The sequence below is a fragment of the Schistocerca serialis genome, chromosome 6, assembly GCF_023864345.2.
Source record: "Schistocerca serialis cubense isolate TAMUIC-IGC-003099 chromosome 6, iqSchSeri2.2, whole genome shotgun sequence".
NCBI classification, from domain to species: Eukaryota; Metazoa; Arthropoda; class Insecta; order Orthoptera; family Acrididae; genus Schistocerca; species Schistocerca serialis.
Window position 1 is genome coordinate 684,219,797 of NC_064643.1, and position 23,048 is coordinate 684,242,844.

The window sequence follows — 23,048 nt, forward strand, 5'->3', positions numbered from 1 at the left end:
TACTTCCATTGGGTGTGGGCTGCCGAACTAGCTGCTCAAGACAGTTTTCGGAAAACGTGTCCAAAAGTGCTTCACAAGACTGTCTGTCTGTACCCCCAGCAATGAATCCATACACGTCCCAGTCTCGGTGGGTTAAAGTCACAGCCGACTAGTATTGCATGGATAGACTTTCTTTGAATGACTCTAGAACTGTCACAGCGGTGTCGGGTGGTCGGTAAAAACATCCAAGTAATTTGTTTTCAACTACACCTGTTATGCGCGACCAGATAACTTCACTATCAAACTCAATTTCAACCTCAGTAGAGACAATATTTTTGTCGATTGCAATTAACAGTTCCCCTCCAACGGCGTCTACTCTGTCTTCCCAATAAACATTCCAAGACTCGCTAAATATCTCAGAGCTTTTTACTTCGGATTTTAGCCAGCTCTCAGTCCCAAGAATAACCTGAGATTGAGAACTTTCCTGGAAGGCAGTAAATTCTGTTACGAATACTTTGACAATCTACTGATAAAATTTTTACAGTCGAACCGTCTTTACTCTGAATGCGATCTGATTTCCCTATATGCGTATCGACTGGCGAGTGTTCATGAGAGTGTCTCAAACTACCGCCTAGCCTGAACAACCCCTATGTTTTTTCGCTACTTTTGTAGTATTACTTACCTTGATTTGAGGAATAGTTATTTGTTTCTCGAGCAGACTGTTTCATTTTAATGTCGTTTTGCGGAAGATTTGGACAATATGGGTGCTTTAGTGATATTTACATTTGAAGGCTCCTAGCGATCATCATTTTGCATTATGTATCAGGGCATAAAGATAGTTCACTTGTGGAACGGCGATATATCATGTCTTCAAGTTTTACTACAAGAAAAATCTTCTATTGTGAAATGTCTTTTTCGTGATATCCTCGGAACAGTCAATCCAACCGTGACAACTGTAATGTATTCGTGAATAAACGTCATGTAACCGACAACGTACGTTGTATATCGTAGAGGAGTTTATGAGCGTCGAATACTGCATTTTAATTCGTTTGGGAAATGAGTGAAGATACTGCCAAATAATATTTACAAAATCCTGGCAGCGTCCAGGTACAAACGGAACAGCTGAGAGGTAACGATAGTGAAGTAACTACAGCGGAATGCCAACTTTTAGACTTCTGGTGACGCACATATTTGTCTCGTCTGAGGACATACAACTGCACAAATAGTGCTTTGTGATACGTGGCAGGGCTCCAGGTCGCTGTGAATTATGGCCGAGTGCTTCAGCTGATAAGTTTTGCTCCTTATACTGTCGCATCATCTGTTTCTGAGGCAGTAGCACGCTGAAAGCCATGAAGAACACCAAGGCTACTCCAGACTCTGAAGGTAGGCACACGCATGCTAAGGGCAGTTGGTGCATTTCAAGTGCCCACTCGGGGATAACTCGCTCTTACCTTTCATTCGTGATTTTCTCCACTATTTTCTAGGGAGAATTTCTCCTGCCTTACAAGGTCGTTAACTGTATATTTAGAAAAGGTTTGTCTCGGCTTCGTAAAAAATACTTAACTTCAATCAAAAAGTTTTTTTTCCCCATAAATCAAATGAGTTAAAGACTCCTACAGTTTTTAGCCTTTCTTAACTTGTATGGCGATCATTGCACAACTAACGCGTCTGTAATATGCAAACAATGCTATGGCGTGGACCTGTATTATATTCTGACCATTCTTTACACAATGGCTTTGACAATGTTGAGTGGCATGAAGTCTTTGAAATACTGAAGATATCAGCGATAAAACACAGCTACCGAAGGATTATCTACGACTTGACAGAAATCAGAGTGCAGCTACAAGAGTCAAAAGACACCGAAACGAGTAACTAGTTGAGAAGGGAGAAAGACAGGGATGTAACCTATCCACAATTTTATTCAGCCTGTATACTAGGGGTGCAATAAAGGATGCTCAAGTTCATAGCGGCCGAGTACAATCCTTAAGACTTGCTGATGACAGCGTAATTCCGTCTTAAACGACGAACGAGTTGAAAGGAATGGATAGTCTCTCGAAAAGAGGTTGTAAGGTGAACATCAGCGAAATGGAAACAGGGGTAATGGGATGTAGTAGAATTAAACAAGGCGATACTGAGGGGATTAGAGTAGGAAATGAAACACTAAAAGCAGTAGACGTTTTGCCACATGAGCAGCAAAATAATCGACAATGGTAAGTAAAGAGGATATAAAATACAGGCTGGCAATAGCAAGAAAATCGTTTCTGAAAAGAAATATATTTTCACATGTAATGTAAATTTAATAGTTAGCAACCCGTTTCTGAAATTAACGCTTTGGATGTAAAATTAACAGAAACTGAAACGTGGGCGACAAATAGTACAGATAAGAGTTTGGGAACTTCTGAAATGTGATGCTACAGAAGAACGTTGAAGGTTATATGGGTAGAACAGGTAACTAATGAAGAGGTAGTGAATCTAAATGAGACGAAAAGAAATTTGTAGCACGACTTGAGTGAAGGGAGGGATAGGACACATCCCGAAGCATCTCGCTAACGGAAGGAAGAGTGTGCAGAGAACTTGCACGGAGCACATTGTCATGGATAGCTGTAGCAAACAATTTTCCGAACTAAAGACAACATTAGACACAGTTCGCTCTGAAATGACCCTGATGAAACGTTGAGAATATGTGAAACGCCTGAACGAGAGTCAGCATTTCGGTATTCGTACGACAGCGTTTTGGCTCACCAAATGAAACACGCTCTGGTTATTTAAATGAGGAGTTCACTCTCGTCGAAAGAGTATACCCGCGATCCATACACGTGTCGGCGAGGGATGCACGAAGCGGCTGTCGCCGAGCATGCGCTGACCGCCAGCTCTGGCAGTCGCTCGCGGCGGCAAGTAGGGCCTTATGGTCGCACCACGGCAAGAGCATTGCTGCAAATCGAAAGGCAGACGGGTTAAAGTTTAATGTCGCCTTGACGACAGGGTCAGTACGAACGAATCACCAGCTTTGATTAGCGAAGCATAGGAAGAGAAACCGGCCGTGGCCTTTCCAGAGGAACTGCCCGGGTATTTGCTTTAAGCGAATTTGGAAAACCGCGGGGAAATCCTAATCTGGAGGGCCTGACGAAAACCTGAATAATGTTCTCGCGAATGTTTCCTACCGCTGCGTCATGTCACTCGTTAGTACTCCAAATGCTCTGCAGGAAAGAACATTCTACTAGAAAAGGGCCAATCGTCCTTTTCTGAAAACCGAAAGAAAGAATAAAACCATACACGTATTCGCGGACGAGCGTAACAGCTTTGTCGATTTGCTGTCTTATGTTGATGTCTAAAGCAACTGTAAATTCTCACGTTCTGCCGGCCGGCCCATCTCAAACCGCTTAAACCGATTAAAATGATTTCAAAACATGGAGATGTGTATGTTCTACCACTTATCATGGTCATTTCAACTGTAGAATTACGCGTCCGTGTACAATCGATGTTCGAAGTCAACGGATCCGAAGACTAGGGAAGCACAAAATGCCGTCTAACAGGCTATTATGATACACAGCTTCGCAATAATCATAAATGAGTTACTATTTTGCAAGCAGCTAAACATTTGCGTGAAACAATGTCTGCACATGCAGTGCTTGTTGTTGTTGTTACGGTCTTGCGTCTGAATGCCGATTAGATAAAGCTTTCTATGGCAGTCTGTTCTGTGCAAGCGTCTTCACCGCTTCGTACGTACTCCAGCCTACATCCGTCTGAACCTGCTGAACACATTCGTCCCTTGATCTCACCCAGCGTACATTTTAAAGCGTTGCACATAAACCGGTCTCCAAATCGCTCAGTCAGTGGTGCATTATGTTTCTTACAGAATGTGTGTACTGAAGACTAAAATGTAAATTACCGTTACCTGACATAATTAGTCAGCACAGGAGACGATCAGTAATTTGGTGTTGTAGTCTTCTTTTGGAAACCAATTTATTGGCCAAGATCGCTATATAAACATAATCACTGGATTACTTGTTTCGGCAACATGTATTGCCATCCTCAGATTTTATGGATCTAGGATGGCAATACATGTGGCCGAAATAAGTAATCCAGTAATAATTGTGTTTACGTAGCGATAAGGGCAAGTAAATTGGTTTTCAAAAGAAGACTGCATTATTAAATATAGATGTTTTACAGTTTACAAAATTTATGAAAGGATTTTATTCCTGTTACCGTGATATGAGCGTGTAACAAGTATTATTTATTGAATAAAATGTAGGGAAGAAAGTGACCATCAGCCACACTTCGGATACAAAGGTCTGAGGTACAATCTGTTGTCGATCCTAAGACTTTTATCCGCCACTTAAAATTTCTTTCATCTCTGGCAGTGTCTGCTAGTACAACAAAAATGCTAGGAATGGGTGTGGATGACTAAATTAAGCAAAAAAGGACGCAGACTTCTGTACTAGATGAAAGTCCCAATCCCCGAAGCACATTCGATTTCTTTTGTGTTTCAAGATGGAAATACCTTGAAATTCTAGTTTTTGCCTATCTCTAACACGGCCTTGAGACAACAGTCAAGCTTGATAATGCAGCTGTTGCAATGAGTTGTTCGTATGTGAGCCCACCAAGTTTTAGAATTACTCATTTCTCCCAGGAAACAGGGAGCCGATTTTATTAGTCTGTCCTACTTCATTTCTAATTCCATTGTCATATCAGCTGGCTGAGTGACGAGAATCTTACGAAACGGTAATTATTTGATTCCGCGTACGTGAAATTGGTGAGGTGATGCGACGTTACGCACATCTGTCGCTTGCTTATCAATCTTCATCATTCTCGCCGCGAAAACGTCTACACGCTCTTTACAATATTTGGCGGTCGAGTTTCTTGTGTTACAAAATAGCGTCTGATATCAAAAGCTAATAACTACGAAACTAATAATACGTAAACAATGGCCCAATCCACTGTGGACAGATCATGTCTGTACGTGTTTGTCGCACAGAACTTTCTTTGCCTCTGACGTCATCGTTCTACTGCAGGCGCATGCGAGCGATTGTTATGAATTACCTTTGTGTAAAGCTGTAAATGTGTGCAACGTAGAAACGCGTTCAGCTGGGACATCGATTCGAGTATCATATTGAAGAGCTTGTGGAACGGTATTAGGAGTGAGACAACAAAAATATTTGCCAGGTTATCAATGAAAATAGGTATTAAAATGAAAACTGCAAAATAATAAAAGACGTCGACTCATACGATGTGTAAATATGCTCGGAATTCCAGAAAACGCGAGTAAGAAGACAACTCACGCCGAAAGGAATTAAAAAAGCCTAAAACTGGTGGGTTGTGTTGGATCTAGACCATAATATTATCCAGTTTTCCGTCAACAACCAATACTATTGTGGAGTGATAAAACATGATAGTAAAACTACGCGTTGAAATATTGTGTAAAAGATAAACGTTAGAATCTGGCACTCTTTTTTATCTATCTGCCTCGTGATTGTGAAAAATCGGAATTCGTTTCAGCAAGAAGGTAGCTCGAGTCTGAGCTGAGGTGGGCGAAAATCGTATTAGTTTCGCTGAGAAAGGCGGAACAGTTCTGAGATATTACAACACACCTGTGAGTACTCTTGCTGTTAGTATCATTTACATTTTATGGCTGTCTTCAAAATGAAACTGAATTTGCTCGCTTTTCTGTATGGCGAAGCATAAAGGTCACAATTAACTCGTACGTTTGTGGGTATGCAGCCGAATCTACTGGTTAGTGAGGAGTGTGTAATCCAGTTACGATACGGGACGTTCCCTGTCGTAAATTCCTAGAAATGGTTCCTCATTGTAACACATTTTTATTCGGGATATCCAAAAGATATGACACAGGTTGTCCTACTCTTTGCTTCGAAGGATCAGGCTCTGAACGTGCAGACAAAAACGAGGCTACAGGACTCTTGTAAGTTCGTAAGTTACTTCAAACCACTGTGATTAATTTAACGTGATTTACTGGTTGTTACACATCTCCTCGGAATAAATACTATAAAAAAAATTTCAGACAGAAAGTGAAGAACAGAAAATGATTCAGGAATTTCAGTTTTGGAAATCCACGGATGATAAAATGTTCTCGATGCATTTCGTCCCTATAAATCTAGCTTTGTATTGATCTCTCAGGTTTTAAAGAATAACTCTTCTCTACATCTGAAGTACACCACCACTTTCTTACCGCTACACTGATTTACTCTCCTTTGACTGCAGGCTTTTCACTTTTTTGCTCTTATCACTAGCAGTAATTCTGCCTCACACCTGTTACTCAGAATTCCACCTGACAACAAGTTCCCACAAAAAAACAAGTTGTCACGCACGAGGCGTGCAAGGATAAACATGCACTCTTGCTGTTATCTTCTTTAATTTTTGCGACTCGTCTTCAAGCAAATAGTTACAAAGCCCTTACGCGATCTGCCGTTGTATTCAATCTTCCATGTTTCAAGATAGCTCGCAACGATTTATGTTTCAAGAAAGTTTCATTTTATGCGCTTTCAAAGTGCACATGTTTTGTGTGTAGCTTTTATATGTTGATTAGTTTATTCAATTATTAGGTCATCTGCTGAGCGGCTGCAATATGAGAGGTATATTTTCGGAACATGCATTTCGGCTCTTAATAACGAAGACATCAGTGAACTGAAAGTAATTACATTTGTAAAAGAAATTGTAATGGTTATTTCAGGTAATCGATTGCAGACCATTGTTTATCATAAACAGTTCGTTTAGACTGTTAATTTGCAGTATAGTAAGGACGGAAATACTCTATTTTTCTGTAATTTGTACTGTTAACTTGTCTGAACGGAAAATTACACAAACTCACCGGATTAAGAGACAAATTTTAAGATCACATCGAATTACTCAATAAAATTTTGAATTCAACTTGCGAGACTGATGCAGTTTGTGGGAGACTTATTTGAAGGAAAGAAGATGGTGGTTTAATTTCCCACTGATCAAGATGTCATTAGAAACCTGGAATCGACTAGGATAATGAAAATCAGCCACATTCCTTTCAAAGAGACCAGCCTAGCATTTACCCCAGTCGCTTGTTAGGAAATTCACAGAAAACCCTAACTACGATAGCCCGATGGTGATTTGAACCCCACTACTGCCAATCTCGAGACCAGTGTGTCCTTTTTAATTTTCGGATTTATTGAAACCTGCTCTCAAAGGCCTGGTACAGATTTAAAAAATCTATGCATAGAAGTAACAATATAAAGAGTTTAAACAATTATTTAAGATTAATTTACAGTATCAACACACGCACAATACATGTAACTAAACGATCTTGATAAAATACCAACTGCAGACAGATTAGAATATTGAAAAGAACTCAAAGAACCGGGAAGTGTCCAACTGGAGATTAAAGTGAATAATGTAAGGCCTAACAGTACACCATATTTCACAAACTCTAGTTATGTGTCGTGTGAAGTAACAAGGGCTTCGTATATTTGGGCATTTTCATAACAAGTACAACCGATGCATTCGCTTTCATTTTCACGAGGTTTTGCAGTAAGAGGTTTTGACTGTGCTCGGAAGAAACTGCAAGAAAACATCATCTACATCTACATCTACATCTACATCTACATGGTTACTCTGAAATTCACACTTAAGTGCCTGGCAGAGGGTTCATCGAACCATTTTCATACTACTTCTATATCATTCCACTCTCGAATGGCGCGTGGGAAAAAGGAACACCTAAATCTTTCCGTTCGAGCTCTGATTTCTCTTATTTTACGTATTATGATGATCATTTCTCCCTACGTAGGTGGGTGTCAACAAAATATTTTCGCATTCGGAAGAGAAAATTTGTGATTGAAATTTCGCAGATAGATCTCGCCGCAAAGAAAACCGATTTTGTTTCAGTAACTGCTTATCATATCAGTGACTCTGTCACTGCTATTGCGCGATAACAAGAAACGAGCTGCCCTTCTTTGCAGTTTTTCGATGTCCTCCGTCAATCCCAACTGGTAAGGATCCCACACCGCACAGCAATATTCCAGCAGAGGACGGACAAGTGTGATGTAGGTTGTCTCTTTAGTGGGTTTGTCGCATCAAATGCTCTGCCAACAAAGCGCAGTCTTTGTTTCGCCTTCCCCACAATATTACCTATGTGGTCTTTCCAATTTAAGTTGCTCGTAATTGTAATTCCTAGGTACTTAGTCGAATTGACAGCCCTTAGATCTCTGCGATTTATCTTATACCCAAAATTTATCGGATTTCTTTTAGTACCCATGTGGATGACCTCGCACTTTTCTTTGTTTAGTGCCAATTGCCACTGTTCGCACTATACAGAAATTCTCTCTAGATCATTTTACAATTGGAATTGATCGTCTGATGATTTTACTAGATGGTAAATTACAGCGTCATCTGCAAACAGTCTAAGGAGACTGCTCAGATTATCACCTAGATCACCTAAATCAGGAACAGCAGAGGGCCTATGACACCACCTTGCGGAACGCCAGATATCACTTCTGTTCTACTCGTTGATTTACCGTCTATCACTACGAGCTGTGTCCTCTTTGAGAGGAAATCACGAATCCAGTCACGCAACTGAGACGATACTCCATATGCACACAATTTGATTAATAGCCGCTTGTGAGTAACGGTATCAAAGCCTTCTGGAAATCTAGGAATATGGAATCGATCTGAGATCCCTTGTCAACAGCACTCATTACTTCATGGGGGCCGGCCGGAGTGGCCGAGCGGTTCTAGGAGCTTCAGTCTGGAACCACGCGACCGCTACGATCGCAGGTTCGAATCTTGCCTCGGGCAAGGATGTGTGTGATGTCCTTAGGTTAGTTAGGTTTAAGTAATTATAAGTTCTAGGGGACTGATGACCTCAGCTGTTAAGTCCCATAGTGCTCGGAGCCATTTGAACCACTTCATGGGAATAAAGAGCTAGCTGTGTTGCACAAGAACGATATTTTCTGAATCCGTGGTGGTTATGCATCAGTAAGTCATTTTCTTCAAGGTGATTCATAATGTTCGAGTACAGTATAAGCTCCAAAATCCTACTGCAAATTGAGGTCAGTGATATGGGTCTGTAATTCAGTGGTTACTCCTATTTCCTATCTTGAATATTGGTGTGACCTGTGCTACTTTCCAGTCTTTAGGAACAGGCCTTTCGTCAAGTGAGCGGTTGTGTGTGATTGCTAAGAAAGGCGCTATCAAGCTGTTTACATCTTTTTTCTGGCATTCGCAGAAAGGGTTATCCTTGATGGATTTGTGATGTAACAAGGAAGGAGTTGAATCACGGTCTGTATGCTTGCATACCAGCTTTCCGCTCGCCTGCAATTTTCGAAACAACGACGTGCCTCTATTTACTGGTTGGATGGCAGCGTAGTATTGACATTTATGGCAGCCCGAACTGCGCCAATCCTGTGCCCGGTCTTCCTCGGCCGGTTTCCTTATCCGTAACTTGGAATCATAGGACGGTATACTGGCGTTCGGCGCAGGGCCAGAAACACGGGCCTCCTTCGTCAGCTGGTCCATCTCGTTATTTTAAAGCAGTCCTACATGAGCTGGCGGGATATTCTCGTCCCTCTTCTTCTAGTCTACGACTCTCGTATAAGCCCCATTGTTTGTACATACGTTGTATTGCCCCTCTTCGGGTTTTCGGCAGATTTCAATATGCCTTCTCAGTCTGACTGTGAAAGTAGTTTTGGAGCCCCAAATGACAAATAAATTTGAAATCCTCTGGAATGGCTATGGCTTTCGCAGTAAAAATTGAACAATACATCGGCAGACGAAATTGTTGGGAATATTTCTGCTTGGGAACAAGGAATGCCCATCCTACTGCTGAAGTCTCTCGACATCGTGAACTGTCGCTACGTACACAAACAAAGTGCAGCCACTAAAGATTACCTCAAGCTCTGAAAATTCAGTTAATTGTGTCGAGCCCATTTTTCATAAAACTGTAATAGTGAACATCGAAACTTTCCATCTGGTATTTGAATAGTATTCCAAATAGTACTACGATACTATCTGACTAAATTCAACAATAGATGGCGGTATACACTTATGTCACTATCTTAATCATTGCACCACATCACTCGATAGACGTATGTAAGTCTTTAGCGACAATAGTGGTTAACTTTAGTTTTCCTCTTGAAAATAGTAAAATCAATCTCCAATCTCAAAGTTGTGATGTATGAAGCTTTCTTGGTATGACAGGTTTTGTGTGTGTGTGTGTGTGTGTGTGTGTGTGTGTGTGTGTGTGTGTGTGTATGTGTGTGCGTCTGTGTGTCACCAGCCGATTTGATACGACAGTCCGTTATTGCGCACCATGTTAGACCGAGCAACGATTCTCGACAACAGAGATAAAAAAAACAGTCTTATTTATTTATGGCGCGCTGAAACAATATAAAAATGGTTCAAATGGCTCTGAGCACTATGGGACTTAACATCTATGGTCATCAGTCCCCTAGAACTTAGAACTACTTAAACCTAACTAACCTAAGGACAGCACACAACACCCAGCCATCACGAGGCAGAAAAAACCCCTGACCCCGCCGGGAATCGAACCCGGGAACCCGGGAGTGAGAAGCGAGAACGCTACCGCACGACCACGAGATGCGGGCTGAAACAATGTAAGTTTTATCCGAGACAGACTGTCGGTACACGGACAGATGCAGTTATTTTCACAGATTTTTGCACTTAGATTGCCAATTATTCATGACTTAACTCAGTTTCATAATCTTGAAGAACGCCTTATCACACACCTATGTTGGTCGACATACTTTATCACGTTTGCAGCTTTAATATGGAGACGTGGAAGCTCTACCTGGGAAAAGAAATATAGATGTCTTGGACAGTTTTTGCGTAAAAGGGTTTGCCACTGAAATGGGAATTATCTTACAGGTCATTGAGTTAGATCTGCAAAAGCACAGGGGCGTTTTCAACTGAAATGGCAAACGGTCTCGAAAACATGTGTACAATTGACAGTGTCCTCTAAACGTTTACGAAACTACCTTTGTAATTCTTTTAAAGCCACAATGAATTCCTCAACATCGCGTTTTCTTTAACGCCAGTGGGCTTAGGGAACTGGACTGTGTTTTTTAGAATTTGTCCCTTCTTCAACGCAACTTTCTTCTTACATGCGTCCCAGTCAAATCAGAAATAGGTTGTTTCTCACCTTTGTCTTGCGGTGGGCAGAGTGCAGTCATGGAGTGTGCGGCTGGTCCCGGCGGAGGTTCGAGTCCTCCCTCGGGCATGGGTGTGTGTGTTTGGCCTTAGGATAATTTAGGTTAAGTAGTGTGTAAGCTTAGGGACTGATGACCTTAGCAGATAAGTCTCATAAGATTTCACACACATTTGGACATTTGGCAGAGTGCAGTCAAGTCTACGTAAAATGTAGGGTCTTCACGCCATTCTCGGTGTTCTAATTTCCGTTCAAGCACTCCTCTGTGCTTTATAATTTCAACAACAGTTGGTTTTAAACCGAAAAATCGTCCCAGGCGTGCCCATTGACTTAATCAGTGTACTTTCCAGTAATATGCAGGGAGTTCCACCTAGACTTTTCGCCGCCAATGTGTCCGGAAGCACAATAGATATTGACAAACGGCTTTCACAGTTGTGAGTGTATGGTAGGGGTTCACGAAAGTAGATGCCATGAGACATTCTAAACCGCGTGCAAGTATTGGTTTCAACACAAACTTTTTTTGTAAATGGACACACCATATAGTTTAATACGCAATCAATAACATGAGAAATCACAATTATAATGATATTAGTTGCATCGCAACACGTCAGTTACATCCCGAGAAATTGGAACGATAAGTTGACGCGTGAAATGAACGAAACGCGCTGCTATATGCATTTCCCACGATGCAAGCATGACCCGCACGTTGCTCGTAACTACGATGTGAGAAATGCTGTAGTTTCGTGTTGCTATGTACACCGTTAGCACGTGGCTGGGCAACATACGGATATCCAGCCACCCACAATGAAAACAAGGACACGGTTTACTCGTATGTATTTTATTGAACTTTTTGACAGTACTACAATGGACATCACAGTAACGAAATGCCGATAACCACCAGCCACAGTAAACAAAGTTAACGGCTGTCAAAGGCTCGCACAGAGAGATAAATGCTACCTGCACGTACTTGTACATCAATTACACAATGGTACATGCCATTTACGGGACTTGTCACTGAACATCTTTAATGACTGCGACACAACTGAACCGTTGCAGATGGTGCAATGCATACAGACACGTACAGCAGCACCAGCAAAACAGACAGATATATACGGTGTACAACCACATGTCTCTCAGCCGAAATGCTACAACATATGTTCAAAGAGATCGCCATTTCCTCGGTAACACCGCTGTGCACACTCCATCATGGATCCACTCACGGCTGTGTTTGTGATGTTGTTGCAGCGCATGCAGCGGTAATAGGGGCTTTCATTTTGGCCGTTGTCGTTGGGACTTGCTGACACACCACATCTTTCACATGTCCCCAGAGGAAGTCCGGCGACATGTGGGAATTGTTGGTTTAGCTCCGGTTGTGCCACCATGACATTATGCACGGGGCATCCATCGTTTTGACACTTCGCTGATGTTCAGCCCAGCAAATCCAGTGTGGGTTTTCTGGTGACCAGTAGTGCACATTGTGTAAATTGATATTCCCATGGTCTGTAAACATGCCCTCATTGGTAAACTTTTCCCTACGCGTAAAGTAATGCCCTTGCCGTAGAACCCACTGACAGTATTCCAAGAGACTGCGAACTTACTTGCCATAGAGGGCTCGATGCAGCACCGCATGATACGGGTGGTATTTATGCCCGTGCAGAATATAGATCACGTTTGTTTGCAGGATTCCCATCTGTCTTCCATTTCATGAATACTTGCTTGAGGGTTTACTGCAGTGGCCACCAGAAAAGCTACCACTGCTGCTTCTTATGTTACGCCTCTGCTCTGGATCCGTATTCTTGGAGAAAACTACACTGTCGCGTGAATCCTTCTAACAGTATTCACGAAGGTAGGGCGGGTCGGGTGACGTCTATTAGGATATCGCCGAGCATACACTTGTGCCACATGTGTGCCATTTTCGTGACAGTACAGTAATGTCATGTCAACCATTTGCTAATTTGTGAATACCATGTCGAATGCCTAGAAGAGATGGACAGGTAAATTTATATCATGATTGCAACAGTGACACCAATTAAAGTGTACAGTACACCGGTGCCATGGACCTGTACGTACTTCCACACAGTGAGCTGTTCCCACACACAGCGGCCTGTTCCCGTACACAACTCCAGAGGTGAAGGATTGGCGTGGACAGTGTAACGGGGCAGCGTAGACCGGCCGGCAATATTCCGTAGCCTGTATGTAGATAAATACAAGATGCACGAGGGAAAACGTCATGTACATATCAGTGTTTGTGGCAGGAGTCCCTATTATTATTTTCAGCCTTCGTGATAGCACTGAAAGTAAGAATACGTACATCAATCACGTCGCAATTACGAACAACGTGTGGGTCACGCTTACATCGCGGAAAGTGCATTAGCGCCGCAATCCGTTCATTTCAGGCGTCAACTTCGCGATCCAATTTCTCGGGATATAGCTGACGTATTGCGATGAAACAAACGCCATTATTGTTGTGAATTCTCATGTTATTGTTTGCATATGTAACAATTTCAGTTGCCCATTTACAAAAAAAAGAATAAAAATAATAAATAAATAAATTTGTGTTGAGACCAATATTTCCACACAGTTTAGAATGTCTAATAGTATCTTCTTTCGTGAGATCCTTCCACACATTCATACCTGTGAAACCCGCCTTCAGTATCTATTGCGGTTCCAGAGGTATTGGCAGTGCATACTCTTCATTCATTTCCGTCGAAAACTCTTGCAACTAACAATGGAATGATGCAAGCAACTTCAGAAATTTTACTATTCTCACCATCTATTTCTTCACGTGCTCCACGCCTGCAAGTAACATCTGTAATGAAAGCCAACATATGTTTTTCTTAATTGAAAAACGTTTAATAAAATGAGGTGTAGCAACCTTTGTAACTGAATGTAAATAATTACTGCACTGAATCCGTATCGTCAGGCAAGCAATAAGGAACCAGGACGCAGAGTGTATCTCGTGCGAGACGAGAAGCTGGCTCATATGAGGCCAAAACGCAATTAGCGAGGCACGGGAAGAGCGACGTATGTGGGCAGATTAACTGAGCTTCACATCAGATCAAGATCTGCCCCATAATCGTCTGAAACTAATCAGAGTGCTCTCGTAATAACTGCAGCTAGCGGAGCATTACCGACCATACTAACACCACCGTCTCAGAGGCTTCGACAGTCTGTAAGACTGTTTACAACATATTAGTTTAGACTTTGGTAAGGCATACCCAGGGAATTTCTGCGAGTCTTACGAATTTAAATAACAGTGTTACTCATGCAAAATTCTAGTTCCCCAATGTTGTCTTTATCCTTTGTTTTCAGGCTATATTAGGATCTTGTACTCTTCCTATTTTAATATAACCGAGTTCCGTCAATATTTTAAAGAAAGAAGTTATTCAAAAGTGTACGCCGGTTTTACTTTAATTGAAAATTAATGATGCCTCAGTGAGTCACTGAGTTTATTCTATTTGACAAACAGAGGTAGTACGTATGGTTACAGTTTGGAGTGAAAGTTAACAGTAAAGTAAATTTAAGCAAAGTAACGCCGATAAAGCAAAGACCATAACTAACTACAATTATCTAGACTTTGCACACCATAATTATTTTGCGGAAGAGCCGGCCGGAGTGGCCGTGCGGTTCTGGGCGCTACAGTCTGGAGCCGAGCGACCGCTACGGTCGCAGGTTCGAACCCTGCCTCGGGCATGGGCGTGTGTGATGTCCTTAGGTTAGTTCGGTTTAATTAGTTCTAAGTTCTAGGCGACTGATGACCTCAGAAGTTAAGTCGCATAGTGCTCAGAGCCATTTTTATTTTGCGGAAGTGTTTTCTGATGGTCTTGGTAATCTGTGTTTCGTACTGAATCCTGTTTGTTTTATTTAATGCAAATATTTTCAAATTATTTAAGAGTGAAATGCTGTATGTTTTATTTGGCAAGTTAATGAGATTAACCTGTGTAGGTGAACGTTAATTTTAGGTAACGCAGTTTTGACTGTAATAGTGAGGCTTCACTGTTTAACGAGTTCACCAAAAATTATTTGCACGTCTTTCCAAGTTATCAAATTATTATACCTATTTTAGTAAATTCAGACAATAGCTAGTGTTTCTCTTTACTACTTCGCGAAGTTTTCTGTTGGTTACGTACGTTTACTATTTAGTAACCACACTTAAAACATTTGTTCAGGCTAGTTATGTAATAATTACTGTTATGATAAACAAGCGGGTTAAAAAACAGACTTTGTCCGGCGGTATTGAAATAACTTCATTGTATTGCTGTGGGATACTAGAAGTTTCGTGGTACTTTTCACTGTCTTCACCATGTGTGATTTGCAGTAATATATTCATAGAATGATTGTTTAAAATTTGCGTAAGAAAGATTGAAGTAAATCACTTGAAAAATAAACCTAGTTAAACACTTTTCACTGCTAATGAGTTACTATTTCGGAAACGATTCTCTTTATTTTTTAATATAATTAGGGTCAGGAGATTACAGTCATTTTCGTATAGCTGATTATAGAGGGGGAAGGTTACAAACTGTTCGTGTCGAAATGCCGGAACCGTGCTCAGAGCATGACAGTGACCTCAGGTTGATTGTCTTGGCCACTATAAATTCGCCTGACCCGAACCTGATGGAACACATCTGGAACGCTATCGGACTACCAGCGACTTGAATGAGATTTCCACTCTGCAGCGGAGTGTGCGCTGATATGAAACTTCCTGGCGGATTAAAACTGTGTGCTGGACCGAGACTCGAACTCGGGACCTTTGCCTTCCGCTGGCAAGTACTCTACCAACTGAGCTACCCAAGCACGGTCCCGAGTTCGAGTCTCAGTCCGGCTCATAATTTTAATCTGGCAGGAAGTTTCATATCAGCGACTTGTCGGATCTACACCGCACCAGACCAGCTATTCTGCATTCCGAAGGTATGGCGACTCGCTGGTGACAATGTGTGTGTGTGTGTGTGTGTGTGTGTATGTGCCGTGGCCTGGACTCCAGCCAGACTGTTGCGTCATATTGTACGAACAAATGGAAACTATCATCTCACCTCGACATCCGTAAACATTGCATTATTTAAGAATTTATACAGGGGGTGGAAAATACGGGTTTAGTAATTGTAGCGCGAGTTGCACATAATTACACAGAGCAGACATTGTCAAGTATTTTTGCTGCCCTTTACTTCAGTGACATACGTTTAGAAACCATCTCAGAATCAAATTAAGTGAAGGTTTACTTGTTTGGGAAGTGTTTCGCTGACCATTGACACATTTTACAAGTAGTTGACACTCAGCTTATTCGTTACCACAATACTGATATCCATCATCATACACCATCCACTGAAGATGTGACCACCCTTCTCTGTTACCGTCTGCGCCACCTATAGTGGTAATTTCTGATCTCTTTTACAAAATGTATATTGATTTTTGTTCCTGTCCAGGATGTCTTGGCCAGTCTTCTCCACATTGATATCTCCACGGCTCTATTATTTTCCGTTTCTTGTTTTCCCAGAGTCTAAACATCCACAGCCATAGCTTAAAACATGTGAAATTTTTTTTTATGGAAACACGTACATAACACGGGTGTTGACAAAAAATTACCATTACTGTGTTAGCATCTTGTGTTAATATCTATTATACTTCTTTTGCTGGCAGTTACTGTCGTTGTTCTAAAGGTTCTTATATGTGTATGACTACGACTTTGCTCAGTGTGTGGGAGGTTACTTCTGTTTCTTTCACTGGTGCTGTGTTGATGACAAAGCCTAGAAATATCTGTATAGTGTTTTGTGCCTTCGCACTGTTTACGGAGCAAGATTCGAACCCGGATTCCAACCATTCTCAGCTACGGAGACAAACAATTAACAAACTTGAATTTTGAGTCGGTCCGGAAGGTGTGAAAGGCCATTACAATTGTTGTTGTTGTTGTTGTGGTCTTCAGTCCTGAGACTGGTTTGTTGCGGCTCTCCATGCTAATCTATCCCGTGCAAGCTCCTTCATCTCCCAATACCTACTGCAACCTACATCCTTCTGAATCTGCTTAGTGTATTCATCTCTTGGTCTCCTCTACGATTTTTACCATCCACGCAGCCCTCCAATGCTAAATTTGTGATCCCTTGATGCCTCAGGACATGTCCTATCAACCGATCCCTTCTTCTAGTCAAGTTGTGCCACAAACTTCTCTTCTCCCCAATCCTATTCAATACCTCCTCATTAGTTACGTGATCTACCCAACTAATCTTCAACATTCTTCTGTAGCACCACATTTCGAAAGCTTCTATTCTCTTCTTGTCCAAACTATTTATCGTCCATGTTTCACTTCCATACATGGCTACACTCCATACAAATACTTTAAGAAACGACTTCCTGACACTTAAATCTATACTCGATGTTAACAAATTTCTCTTCTTCAGAAACGCTTTCCTTGCCATTGCCAGTCTACATTTTATATCCTCTCTACTTCGACCATCATCAGTTATTTTGCTCCCCAAATAGCAAAACTCCTTTACTACGTTAAGTATCTCATTTCCTAATCTAATTCCCTCAGCATCACCCGACTTAATTCGACTACATTCCATTACCCTTGTTTTGCTTTTGTTGATGTTCATCTTATATCCTCCTTTCAAGACACTGTCCATTCCATTCAACTGCTCTTCCAAGTCCTTTGCTGTCTCTGACAGAATTACAATGTCATCGGCGAACCTCAAAGTTTTTATTTCTTCTCCATGGATTTTAATACCTACTCCAAATTTTTCTTTTGTTTCCTTTACTGCTTGCTCAATATACAGATTGAATAACATCGGGGAGAGGCTACAACCCTGTCTCCCTCCCTTCCCAACCACTGCTTCCCTTTCATGCCCCTCGACTCTTATAACTGCCATCTGGTTTCTGTACAAACTGTAAATAGCCTTTCGCTCCCTGTATTTCACCGCTGCCACCTTTAGAATTTGAAAGAGAGTTTTCCAGTCAACATTGTCAAAAGCTTTCTCCAAGTCTGCAAATGCTAGAAACGTAGGTTTGCCTTTCCTTAATCTTTCTCCTAAGATAAGTCGTAAAGTCAGTATTGCCTCACGTGTTCTAACATTTCTACGGAATCCAAACTGATCTTCCCCGAGGTCTGCTTCTACCAGTTTTTCCAATCGTCTGTAAATAATTCGTGTTAGTATTTTGCAGCTGTGACTTATTAAACTGATAGTTCGGTAATTTTCACATCTGTCAACACCTGCTTTCATTGGGATTGGAATTATTACACTCCTGGAAATTGAAATAAGAACACCGTGAATTCATTGTCCCAGGAAGGGGAAACTTTATTGACACATTCCTGGGGTCAGATACATCACATGATCACACTGACAGAACCACAGGCACATAGACACAGGCAACAGAGCATGCACAATGTCGGCACTAATACAGTGTATATCCACCTTTCGCAGCAATGCAGGCTGCTATTCTCCCATGGAGACGATCGTAGAGATGCCGGATGTAGTCCTGTGGAACGGCTTGCCATGCCATTTCCACCTGGCGCCTCAGTTGGACCAGCGTTCGTGCTGGACGTGCAGACCGCGTGAGACGACGCTTCATCCAGTCCCAAACATGCTCAATGGGGGACAGATCCGGAGATCTTGCTGGCCAGGGTAGTTGACTTACACCTTCTAGAGCACGTTGGGTGGCACGGGATACATGCGGACGTGCATTGTCCTGTTGGAACAGCAAGTTCCCTTGCCGGTCTAGGAATGGTAGAACGATGGGTTCGATGACGGTTTGGATGTACCGTGCACTATTCAGTGTTCCCTCGACGATCACCAGTGGTGTACGGCCAGTGTAGGAGATCGCTCCCCACACCATGATGCCGGGTGTTGGCCCTGTGTGCCTCGGTCGTATGCAGTCCTGATTGTGGCGCTCACCTGCACGGCGCCAAACACGCATACGACCATCATTGGCACCAAGGCAGAAGCGACTCTCATCGCTGAAGACGACACGTCTCCATTCGTCCCTCCATTCACGCCTGTCGCGACACCACTGGAGGCGGGCTGCACGATGTTGGGGCGTGAGCGGAAGACGGCCTAACGGTGTGCGGGACCGTAGCCCAGCTTCATGGAGACGGTTGCGAATGGTCCTCGCCGATACCCCAGGAGCAACAGTGTCCCTAATTTGCTGGGAAGTGGCGGTGCGGTCCCCTACGGCACTGCGTAGGATCCTACGGTCTTGGCGTGCATCCGTGCGTCGCTGCGGTCCGGTCCCAGGTCGACGGGCACGTGCACCTTCCGCCGACCACTGGCGACAACATCGATGTACTGTGGAGACCTCACGCCCCACGTGTTGAGCAACTCGGCGGTACGTCCACCCGGCCTCCCGCATGCCCACTATACGCCCTCGCTCAAAGTCCGTCAACTGCACATACGGTTCACGTCCACGCTGTCGCGGCATGCTACCAGTGTTAAAGACTGCGATGGAGCTCCGTATGCCACGGCAAACTGGCTGACACTGACGGCGGCGGTGCACAAATGCTGCGCAGCTAGCGCCATTCGACGGCCAACACCGCGGTTCCTGGTGTGTCCGCTGTGCCGTGCGTGTGATCATTGCTTGTACAGCCCTCTCGCAGTGTCCGGAGCAAGTATGGTGGGTCTGACACACCGGTGTCAATGTGTTCTTTTTTTCATTTCCAGGAGTGTATATTCTTCTTGAAGTCTGAGGGTATTTCGCCTGTCTCGTACATCTTGCTCACCAGATGGTAGAGTTTTGTCAGGACTCGCTCTCTCAAGGCCGTCAGTAGTTCTAATGGAATGTTGTCTACTCCCGGGGCCTTGTTTCGACTCAGGTCTTTCAGTGCTCTGTCAAACTCTTCACGCAGTATCGTATCTCCCATTTCATCTTCATCCTCTTCCATTTCCATAATATTGTCCTCAGGTACATAGCCCTTGTATAGGCCCTCTATATACTCCTTCCACCTTTCTGCTTTCCCCTCTTTGCTTAGATCTGGGTTTCCATCTGAGCTCTTGCTATTCATACAAGTGGCTCTCTTTTCTCCAAAGGTCTCTTTAATTTTCCTGTAGGCTGTATCTATCTTATCCCTAGTGAGATAAGCCTCTACATCCTTACATCTGTCCTGTAGCCATGCCTGCTTAGCCATTTTGCACTTCCTGTCGATCTCATTTTTGAGACGTTTGTATTCCTTTTTGCCTGCTTCGTTTACTGCATTTTTGTATTTTCTCCTTTCATCAATTAAATTCAGTATCTCTTCTGTTACCCAAGGATTTCTACTAGCCCTCGTCTTTTTGCCTACTTGATCCTCTGCTGCCTTCACTACTTCATCCCTCAGAGCTACCCATTCGTCTTCTACTGTATTTCTTTCCCCCATTCCTGTCAATTGTTCCCTTATGCTGTCCCTGAAACTCTCTACAACCTCTGGTTCTTTCAGTTTATCCAGATCCCATCTCCTTAAATTCCCACCTTTTTGCAATTTCTTCAGTTTTAATCTACAGTTCATAACCAATAGATTGTGGTCAGAGTCCACATCTGCCCCTGGAAATGTCCTACAATTTAAAACCTGGTTCCTAAATCTCTGTCTTACCATTATATAATCTATCTGATACCTTTTAGTATTTCCAGGATTCTTCCATGTATACAATCTTCTTTTATGATTCTTGAACCAAGTGATAGCTATGATTAAGTTATGCTCTGTGCAAAATTCTAACAGACGGCTTCCTCTTTCATTTCTTTGCCGCAATCCATATTCACCTACTATGTTTTCTTCTCTCCCTTTTCCTACGCTCGCATTCCAGTCACCCATGACTATTGTAACCTCCCCACCGCGATTTTAAAAGAAATGTAAAGACAATACTTAATAGAAATGGGAGCCAAGTGTAACCTCCCTACAAAAATTTTAAAAGAAAAGGACGATACTAATTAGAAATGCTGATGGACATGGCTCTATGCGTAACCTGCCCACAATGAAATGTACTGACAATGGCAACAAAAATGTGAAATACGCAATCTGACTCAAATATAAATTCTTCACAAAATTTAAAATCCGTTCAGTGACAAGAAAATACAATTAAACCGAAATATCGGTCTTTGGCCCTGTGTAAAACAATCAGAATTAAAGTCTTACCTCAGAATAAATGGATGTCACATATCTGCTCTTGTTGTTGCGCACCGCTTGGAGGAACTGCATTGCAAATAATAATATTCTCTTTTTTTGTGATTTTAGTGGAATTTTTCTTCAAAAGAAGTGGAATGAAATGGGAAGTGCAACGAAATCTTGAGTTCAATAAAAAATTAAATTTTTGAGAAAATGCTTTTGAAATAAAAAATTATTATTGGGAGACTTGTTGGAGAATAATTACAATAAATAAAATTTTTCATTACCTAATAATTATATTAATTAACAGTATACCTTATTCCTCATCTTGACCAGTGTTGCCGACCGCCTACATCACACAACCGCACTGGGCTGCTACTACTGACCGACCGCTCTGCATGACGACTACAGACTGAGTACTGCTCTCAACTAGACAGAGCTACAGACTCGCAACGACTGAACTGACAGACTCGCAACGACTGACTTACTGCTACTGACTGAGAACCGCTCGCAACACTCGCGCGGCCAAGCGCATACTCTCTGGTCACAGATGCTACAATGCCTCGCCATCGCTGCTATGTTACATACGTGTTTCATAACCCTCCACTGGGGGGGCAAAAATTTGGCAGCGATGGTGAGTCATTTGGACTTGCCAAGCGCGGCAAAATTTTTCTTTAATTAACAAAATTCTACAACTTACAGAGTATTTAAATGTTGTGCACACGCACTAAGTACAAAATATATCAGACAAAGACAAAATGTGAGTACAAAACATAGTAGCAAATCAGAAAAGTATATATAAATTATTTGACAGATAAAGTGCACAGGCACTGAAAAAATTCTTTAGCATATTCAGAACAAATAAACAGACTGGCAAGAATAATTAGATGTAGTACATAAAGTATATGTTGTGCACACGCACTAAGTACAAAATATATCAGACAAAGACAAAATGTGAGTACAAAACATAGTAGCAAATCAGAAAAGTATATACAAATTATTTGACAGATAAAGTGCACAGGCACTGAAAAAATTCTTTAGCATATTCATAACAAATAAACAGACTGGCAAAAAATATTATGTTGACAAGTGACATAAGTGTACTCGCATTGGAGTTCAGCGAATCGAAAAATGTATAACCTATGAACATAAATGATGTTACCAAAAAATTTTTCTTTATGTGACAAGAATCAGGATAGGAAATGGAAGGATTGCATCATGGTTGTAGCACTTTAGATTGCACACAGCTGCTCTGAAAGTCCATATCTTTCCACAGAAGTACAACACCAAGTGACACAACTTGAAGATCTTTTCCCATCAGAATTTATCAGTGTAGCAAAGACACTGAACTGTCGTAGTAATGTTCCATGTTTTCATTTTGGCAGTACATTAGGTACACCAAACAGTGGGACCATAATAATGTCTTCATCGCTCATGGTGGTGGACAGCATGTCGTGTCAACACCACACTCTTACAAGGCACACCAACGTAGAATTAGTGCAAAACCAAAGATAGTGCTCCATGATCACTAGGATAAACAGGACAAATGGACATTGCAGTAATTCAGGGTAGTTAGCTCATAAGGTGAAGGACATTAAGTCACATAATATTGTCAATTACAGTAGTAGTGTGCGGCATTCATAGCCCAGTTATTGAACATTTCTGTACCATGTATGTAGTATTACAGAAAAATGTTCATTAATTGTTTTACATAGAATCAGTAATCTTCTTTTCCTAGTTACAAAGCATTATTAAATAATCGCATTCTTTTCCAGTTACAGAGTATAATTAAGAATCATTAGCCTTTTCCTAATTACAGTTAATTAATCATTTGTCATTAATTAATCATTTGTCTAATTACAGTTAATT

General features: G+C 41.9%; 1 protein-coding gene across 1 annotated transcript in view; it reads left to right on the forward strand.

Annotated features, from left to right (window-relative positions):
• Positions 1–1,324: 1,324 nt before the first annotated feature.
• LOC126485115 (synaptic vesicle glycoprotein 2B-like) overlaps positions 1,325–23,048 on the forward strand; it is a 299,914-nt gene continuing 278,190 nt past the window's right edge. Inside the window, exon 1 of the mRNA XM_050108744.1 lies at positions 1,325–1,362. Within this exon, the coding sequence (XP_049964701.1) occupies positions 1,329–1,362 (34 nt within the window). The 5' untranslated portion in view covers positions 1,325–1,328. The remainder of the gene's footprint in view (positions 1,363–23,048) is intronic.